The following is a 9,128-nucleotide window of genomic DNA, read 5'->3' as shown; positions in this document are numbered from 1 at the left end:
TTTTCAACAGGAATGCAGTTCATTTTTTTGTTCGCCGTGTCAATTTTTTTTTTTTTTTTTTTTTCCTACATTTAGTTGCCGACTACTCCCCCCACGGTGATATTTTCCCTTTCCGCTTTTCCCAAACAGTTAGAAAAAGCAAAAATAACGCTAGAACTTGGCATGAGAGGTACCACAATCTGTGTTTCCTTTTGTGATTAATGACAGAAAGTTTATCTTTCCACGTGTGTGCTCCAGGGATGCATAAGCATTTTGTGAGTATAGCAGCACATTTTTAGCAGGATAACGGCATTTACTTATATAAAGGCTCACCTCATTTTGGCGATTCTATGCCGTGGCGTATGCCCGCCAAAAAAAAAAAATAAATAAAATAACGTATGCACCCCGCAGGGCCATATGCTACTCTCCGCGCTCAAAGTTAGAGCATATCAGAGAAGTGAATACAAACTATATTGCGTGCAAAAAAAAACAATACTCGTCGTAGCGCATAAGCGACGTTGGGCTGCACAAAAGGGGGAAAAGGAAGAAAAGCTTCACCCATCATTATACACGCGTATGGTTATGTTACCTACTGCCCGCCCACCTACGTCCACGCTATGTATTCAGAAGCAATTATTTTTTACATTCCAACGCGTTGGTACATAATTTCTTACGAGGGGGAGCATATCTGAGCGTATGATATTTATATATATGTATATACATTTTTTTTCAAGCATAATTTTTTATTTCGTTTTTCGCCCCCCTCCCTTTTTATCATTAATTATTATTACCTAAATTGATTCGTATCATTATTTTTTTTTTTAAACATTAAAATTTTTATTTTTCTATTTTTTTTTTTTTTTTTCCCCTTTTGGTAGTATGTGCTGTATATATGTTTACGCATTATATGCTACATATTTCTGTGACAAGAGCTTCTTCATTTTGTAATTGATTACGTTACATGTTGTTATGTTATCGAAGAGGTACCTTTCGAAAATTTTCATCTCCTCTCATTTTGAATATTTTTTTTTGAAATTCAATCTTTTACAAATAAAAAGAAAAGGGCTGTTTCACTTCATTATCTTATCGATTACTTTATTTTTCATTTATACTGTTTGTTTGTTCCTTTTTTTTTTTTTTTTTTTTTTTTCGTTCATATAAATAACGTTTTGCGCTCCTTTTGTTACGTCATCTCCATGTATATCTACGTACATCCATACATATGCTGAAGTGTACATATATATATATGCCTATGCGCACGTGTTGACTCCTGGAACTCCCATATAGATAACGCCGTTTGAGCAGTACATGTATACGTGTATATACCACTTGCATATGCTCGTTTAAACCGCCTCAAGTGTACAGCGCACCCGCACAGTTACGCAAACGTATTTGTATTTGCCTCTTTCACCAACCACCCCGTGATTTATGCAAAATGGGAAGCACAGAGGAACTGTCACAGGAACGGGCCGAGAATTCGATTCAGGTAACCACGGCGCCCTTGGGGTGTAGCCCAGAGGGGGGAAATGCAGAGCGCTAACAAAGGGAGATATATGACGCGGCGAAACGTGGAGAATGAATAGCGGGACGGCACATGGAGAGCAGTTAACGTGACCAAAATAAACGAACCTCAATATGTGGACCCAAATGTAGATGCAGTTGTAGATCCAATTGTAGACTCAGTTGTAGATCCAGTTGTAGATCCAGTTGTAGACCCAAATGTAGACCCAAATGTGCATCCTTTTCTTTTTCCATTCTCCTTCCCGGAATGATTTCAAAAAATATTTATTTCGTCGTGACTTCCCGTTGCCATGCACAAAACGCGCGTATGACTCATTTGTGTATTGCACTTTTTCTCTCAATCGTGTGTTGCTATGTAAAATTGGGTTGGACGTCCTTCAAATGTTAAACGGGAAGCTGGATTTGAACGGGCGGTGGAAACAATTCCTCATTTTATGCTTGTTCGTTCATTTATTTGCTACGCTGTCTGTTTTATTTTTTTTATATTTTTGCCACGATGAGTATTTTGTGTGCTCCCTTTGACGTTAGCACATGCGCGCGCTGCTCCACATGCTCATATACACACGATGGCTACTCCAAACACATACACACATGATGGCTACTCCAAACACATACACACATGATGGCTGCTCCAAACACATACACACATGATGACTGCTCCCCTCACGTGCATCGCAATTTCGTCCAACTCAGGCGCGCCCATTGAGAGGCGAAGCTTCCGCTTGCCGCCCATGCGCACATGCGCACATGCACACATGAACCCGGACTTGTGTATACATCCGCTTGTTGCTTCACCCCCCCCCGTTGTAGGTGTCCATGACGAAAAAGCCAACGTTCTATGCTCGCATCGGAAAAAGAATGTTTACAGGAAATGAGGAAAAGAGCCCATTCGACGAAGTCATAATAACGGGTTTGGGTAGCGCCACCAAAATTGCAATCGGTGCAGCGTCCATAATGGAAAAGGAAGACATAGGTAAGTGTACAATGCGTCTTTGTACGATACGTCTTTGTACAATACGTCTTTGTACATTTGCGCCTTTGTACATTTGCGTCTTTGCACATTTACCTCTTTGTACATTTACCTCTTTGTACATTTGCCTCTTTGTACATTTACCTCTTTGCACACCCGGCATGTTTCCCTTCGTTGGTTCGAATGCTGCATATCTGATTACTCACCTCACCGCGTTGCATGGCACTCCTCCCCCGTAGGTCAAATCATCAAAGTAGAAACGGCCTACTTTAGCTCGGAACGAATCAACAGGAGGATCCCCAAAATAACGATCGTTCTGAAGAAGCACCCAGATTTTGTTGCAAGCTAAGTGAAAGATGTGGAGAAAACATGTAGCGCATAATACAAGTGCCAAAAGAAAAATACATGTGCCGTTTGGGAACTAGCCAAGAATGTACATGGTGAAAAGTGCACCTTGAAGTATGAGCAATAATGCAAGAAAAAGGGCTGAACAGAAGGGTCCAAAAAAAAAAAAAAGGAAAAAAAAAACCGAGTGCGCCATATCTGCACCAGTTTTTTTTTTTTTTTTGAGTAGTCACCCTGCGATCCTTCGCGCGTCCCGTTGTGCAGAGGTGTATAAGTACAATATGCATATGCTCATGCCGATGGCGACGTGCCGAGGGATGCTGGCGCACACAGTGCCTGCCTATACCAAACACATCGACATGAGTGCGAAAGGAACATTGCCAGCCCAAGGGGATACCGAGGAAGTAGTAAAAATGTCAAGATCGGAGCATGGAGGAATCTGTTGAGAGTCTCATTTATATATACATATATATATACACGCAAAAAAAAAAAAAAATTGGAAGAATTTCTTACCATATTTATGTTTTTTTGTATGTATTTATTTTTCTCCTCCCACGTGTGTGCCTATATATGTATGTACATACGTATGTGTACATATGCCCATGTACACATGTGCGTGTACATATATATATGTATACACATCCTATATATATACATGTGTATGTATTGTCATTTTTTCTTTCCAGCCTCCTTTCATTTTTCACGTTTTCCTTTCACCGTTACACACCTTGCATGTTTAAATAATTTTTTTTTTTTTTTCCCCCTCGTGAATGCTTTTAATTTGATTGATCTTAAAGCGTTTATTGTATTTGTACACATACCACAATACACCTACGCGAGATTGAAAAAAAAAAAAAAAGGAACACTCCGATAAACGGACACACCACCCTTCACACGCATATACATATACATACACATATACATATATACCCACCCATATATATATTTACGTGTATACATGTACATGTCTGGATTTATCTGCCTATGCCTGCTTACACCTGCACCTTGCTTATACATTCATGCCAGCGCAAGCCCCTCGCATATGCATATACGCATGTGTACGCGTATGCACGCATATGTACGCATATATACGCTTATATATATACGCATATACACGCTTATATACACTTATATATATACGCTTTTTATACGCTTGCATATTCAGCTCACACCTTTTAATTCATCCAAAGGATAAACCATGTGCATATTTCTTCTTATTAAGTTCATTTTGGAAAAAAAAAAAAAGAAAAAAGGAGGCCAACAAGAAGGAATGCTTCTTAACGGAGAAATGTGGAAACGGAGGTAGGGACAACTCGCATTGTGTGCCGGGTTGTGGGGAGAGTTAAAGGTCCCCAGTGCGATGAGGATGGTGTTCTGTGAAAGAGGCCCAAGGGGGCCGCGCAGCTAACAGGAAAAATGGGGGTCAGCAGGGTTTCCTCGGTTTTAGCGGCATTAACCTTATTAGCGGCATTAGCCTTATTAGCGGCCTTAACCTTTTTTGCGGTGTTACCCCCTTTAGCGATACTCTTCTGCTGCGCCCTTGTGAGTGGGGGAGAGGCGGTACAACCAGATGTATACCCATGTGTGAGGACGGGTAGTTCCAACGCTCTGCTTTTGTCCAATGGGTTTGCAAATGTTTGAAAAATTCCAATTGTGGGTAAGGCACCATTTGGAAACGAATGGCGTAGCAACTCTGTTGGCATAAATTGGGTACTCCTTTCTCCACCGGTGGAGAGCACATATAGTAAGGTAACAATCCCCAAATGAAGAACATCAATTGGGGCAGATATATGTGTAAACATATGCTGATACGTGTAGGTATGCCTGCCTCCATTTTGATGGTACCCCCCAAGCACTTCCTTACGTATAATTTTTCCGCTAGTTCGTATTTGCCATGTAAATGCAAAGGATAGGTATCTCTTTGGAGTTGGTTTTAATCATACTGGTAGGACTACTAGGGATGGGAGCTCTACCCTCCATGTATGCATAAAAACGAAAGGGAAAAATAATTCTTACGGTTAGGTGGGTCGCCACATGGGGACATCCCTATAGTTTAGGGACCAGCATAATTCCCCTTTAAATGTTACACACTGAGAACTTAGCGTAGTTCCGCTGACTATGCCTCTCCATTTTTCTCTGTTTAGATTCCCCTTGGGTAGGATGTAGTGCTCGTTCTCATCAGCGGCTACTCACAAGGGAAGATCTACACAGTGGGTGTGTGGGGGCCAGATCACCATCACGCTAGTTAAAATGTGCTGAAAAGGGGTATTTTTTTTTTTTTCGCAAAACTGCATGGGAAATTATTCCCCCTAGTGGTGCTCGCGTGTTTCTTACCAACTACTTTCTCATTTGTTGTTTCTTTTTTTTCTTTCCGTATTGCATATCTGAGGGTGTTTCAAAAAATTTTGTACACATTTTTTTTTTCGCGTAACTTTGATTTTGTCTGACGGTTATGCTACCCCTACGTTTGACCATGCGGTGACCATGCCGGTGCCGCTACCCCTGTTCTTGCCCTTGTCCTAGCCCTTTTTTCGTTTTCTTCTTCCAGCTACTCCATCGCACACTGCATTTAATTTGGTGTAGGTACCGTCTGTCGTGCCTTATGTAACTTCTCCGCAAGATAACCGCTTTGACATGTCCCTTCTACACATCCTTTTCTTTCTTTTCACTTTTCCTAGCGGGGGAGAAGTTTCATTTTGTTAGAATGTGCCCCGTTTTTTTTTTTTCCCCCACCTGATTAGTTTATTTTGAATTTTCCAAACAGTTTTTTTATTACCCCTTAGGTGATTTGACCCATTTTTATAAATTTTTTTCCCCATAAACTGAATTCTTCATATTTTCCCCTTTTTTTTGCCTCCATTGAGAGTTACTTGATTTTTCTTTCCAAAGGATCATTTTTCAATAGTACACAACGGAGAAGGTTAAATGAGTAAGAGTCCGTTTTGCGTAACTTTGAGACCATTTGGGGATAATTTTTTGTGTAATCGATAAGGGGAAAAATACAATTTTTTGTTGTACATGGCATCAAATAGACTCACAATGGAAAAAACGATGGAAGACCAATGCGAGACCAATTTGATGAAGGGGGATGGGAAGGAAAAAGAAGTCAGCGATGAGAAGTTGTCTATGTCGGCTCAGAGGCTACTCGAGCGGAACAGTAATAGCGCCAGAAAAAAAAAAAAAAAAGGCACACACAAATAGGTTTAACCGTTGTATTATTTGTGCAATTTTGCTCTAATGCATTTGGTCATGCATACACACATGAGATTTGTTTATCTGAGGGGGAAGCGTTGTTCGATGTGGTCGTTCTACCCAAAGGAAACGAACCATCGTGTAGATTGGGCACCAGGAAGTAGCCTCCCCGAGGCCTCTCCACAGAGGAAGAAAACATCGTCTATCTCTCAATCGTTGCTCTTTTGAGATTTTCCCAAAAAAGTGCCACCTGCATTTGTGCGTGTCGGCTTCTTCTCCCCTCTGCAGTTTGTTGTGTCACACAGATTGGCACACCTTTTTGTAAAATTTATTTCGCTTCGTTTTGTTTCGTTTTGTTTCGTTTTGTTTCGCTTCGTTTCGTTTTGTTTCGTTTTGTTTCCTTTTTCCTTTATGCCCCTTTTCCTTGCACCCACTCCCCCCGTCCGCAGCGCTTAAACTGCAGGAACTCATCGAGAGTAGCTACACAAATTGTATAAAGAAAAGCGACAGAGATCATTTCCGCCAGTACACCCCAAGAGTAATGTGTGGCAACCCGTGCGAGTATTTCCCATCGACTCCTCTTTCCGATTTTCAAAGGTGCGTGCAAGTAGGGGGCAGTCCACCTCGATGGTTCCTATCGTTTGTCCTGAGTGGCCATCCCCTGCCCCCCACTCCGTGCGCCACTCATGTGTGCACGCAGGAATGTACATATAAATATGTACACATAAACATGAACATATATTTATATATATGCGTGTGCCTCTATGCGGATGTACTCTTCCCGTCGCAGCCCTCAGCTTTTCGAAAAGCTTCCCCTGGACACGCTCTTTTTTATATTTTACTACCAACCGGTGAGTGCCCCCAAAAGGGAGAAGTCAGTCGCATGTGCACAATCGTGTATATGCCTCCCTGGGTGTACCTCTCCCTTTGCGAGTGCCTCCCTGTATGCATACCTATCCGCGCGCATGCCTACCCCCCCATTAGGGAACCTACCAGCAACACCTGGCGGCGAAGGAACTGAAGAAAAAGTCTTGGAAGTATCACAAGAAATATACAACTTGGTTTTTGCCGTGCGATAACAACATTCGCATGCTGAATGACAAAACGGAGCAAGGAACCTACCTGTCCTTTGACTACGAGTCGAGTACGGTTTGCACGATCGCGCGATTGCAAGCGTGTTTGTGTGTGTGTGTGTGTGTTTGTGTGTCTGTGCGTATGAATGTATGCGAGTATGAATGCGTATTCGTACATCCGTATATTCGCACATGTGCATGTTTGTATGCACGTGATTATGTTTGGCCACGCCCCCTTTCTCCGCAGCCTGGTCCAAACAACTAAAGGAGGCGTTCTCTTTTGAACACATGTACCTGGAAGACGAAATAACGGCGTAGCAACTGGTATGCTGCAAAATTTTTTTTTTTGCTGATGGTGTTCATAACCAAGCGAACTGAGCACCTATTAGAAGGGTGATATAAACCTTTTTATTACTGCCTCATAAATGAGAGCATGTTAGGCGGAAATGCAGATCCCTATGTGGAAGGACGTTTGGATGTACCGCAAAATGCACAATTATTTTTTTTTTTTTTCACTCCTTTAAAATAAAAAAAATGGATATAAGGTTACCACTAGTGTGTCCTGGCCTGTAGTAAACAAATCCGCGCACAAGTATGCAGCACAGTTGGCATGAACTATGTCGTGTCATTTACCACTTCAAATTCGAAAGGTCTCATTGGACAGCAAAGGGATAAACTGATCTGTTTAGGCAACCCCCCAATGAAAAAAACAACTCCAAACTGATGTCACCTGAAAAGGTAACTCAGGTGGACGTTCCCGTTCCTGCTAAGTTGAGCAACTTGTTTTTCGTTATATATTCTAGCATGAAGGTGATATTGTTGCAAAATGAATGGGTCAACTCCGCAGCTTTTTTTTTTTATCGCAAATGGTCTAGTTTATAAATCGGCACAGTTTCATAAAAATTGCTTCCACTGGGTATGACGTAGGATGTCCTCCCAATGTGTGTATGTACACGTGAAAAAAAAAATTCACATCTTCGCGGTAACATGCATTCATTTCTTCCCCTTTGCAAATAGCTTAAGGAATGGGTATCTACGGGAGGACGTGGGGGGTGGAGGAGCTGCTGATCATTACTTTCCTCGTGCCAAGTTTGCCCCCTTTTCATGTTCCTTTAAAGAAACCCTCCTCAGTGGGACCACCCCCTTGCAGCATAGTGGAACGCCGTTGTGGAATAGCTGAAGCGGTAATGCCATCCCAGTGTGCACCTCCAAACAGGAACGCGTATTTTCTTTTCGAAGCGTACGTGCCATCTGCTTCTCACTGTGAGGATGTCTACCGATCTGACAGTTGCACACACGAGTAATCCGCTCACTTGGTTAATAAGGTTTTTTTGTCAGCGAACGAGGATCCATCATGCTGTGGACTTTTTTAAAATGTGACTCTGTGTGCAGCATGTAGTTGTATATTGCAAGACAGAGCACAAGTTGCGGAAGGGCAAATCTATTTTTTTCTTAAACAAGTGACTGGGGAAATGCGTTCCATTTGTTACCATCATATTTTTGATATAGTTCACCTTTTTTTTTTTTTTAATTTCTATGCTGAACGCAGAAAAGACAACTCCTTCGGGTGGCACTTTCCGAGCGCGTTATGAGTACGCGCTATTTTGTGCACCCCAAGGTTGTCCACATGGCCGTGCGGCAGTGTAGCATGGTGACACTGCGGTCATGTGACAATGCGGTCATGTGACAATGTGCTCATGTGACAATGCCATCATGTGATAATGCGATCATGTGATCACGCGCTCATGTGCCTAGGTATGCCCTCTTGTTGCCAGCTTCGACTTAGTACATGTTCAAACGCGAAGTTGCAGTCTTCCGATTTATGAGTTTCTTTAATAGAAGCCCTCATTTGGTGCGTCCTCAAGTATAGTGTCGCCTAAGCACACACACCGAAATTTGTTTTTCCCTTTTTTTTCCATGCCCAATTTTGAGCATCACTAATTGGCCACTCATGCACGTTGAGGCTTTCCATACGAGTCTACACATTTTTATTTTTGTGAAGAAAAGAAGGAGGAAATTTATCTACTGTGTTGGTGAGACACCTTTTT

General features: G+C 41.9%; 2 protein-coding genes across 2 annotated transcripts; both read left to right on the top strand.

Annotated features, from left to right (window-relative positions):
* Nucleotides 1-1,414: 1,414 nt before the first annotated feature.
* Nucleotides 1,415-2,819, top strand: PCYB_081550 (DNA/RNA-binding protein; the record flags this gene model as incomplete). Its single annotated transcript, XM_004221893.1, has 3 exons — nt 1,415-1,465; nt 2,311-2,473; nt 2,710-2,819. The coding sequence occupies 3 exons, from the start codon at nt 1,415-1,417 to the stop codon at nt 2,817-2,819; spliced, it is 324 nt and encodes a 107-aa protein (XP_004221941.1).
* Nucleotides 2,820-5,755: 2,936 nt separating this feature from the next.
* Nucleotides 5,756-7,156, top strand: PCYB_081540 (NOT2 / NOT3 / NOT5 family protein; the record flags this gene model as incomplete). Its single annotated transcript, XM_004221892.1, has 3 exons — nt 5,756-5,972; nt 6,457-6,614; nt 6,992-7,156. Coding segments are annotated over exons 1-3 (462 nt in total), but the record flags the coding sequence as incomplete, so codon positions are not given.
* Between the last annotated feature and the right edge of the window lie 1,972 nt (nt 7,157-9,128).

Source organism: Plasmodium cynomolgi, chromosome 8 (assembly GCF_000321355.1).
Source record: "Plasmodium cynomolgi strain B DNA, chromosome 8, whole genome shotgun sequence".
In the NCBI taxonomy this organism is placed as follows: Eukaryota; Apicomplexa; class Aconoidasida; order Haemosporida; family Plasmodiidae; genus Plasmodium; species Plasmodium cynomolgi.
Note: the sequence above shows the minus strand (reverse complement) of the source record. Positions and strands in the feature narration are given on the sequence as shown.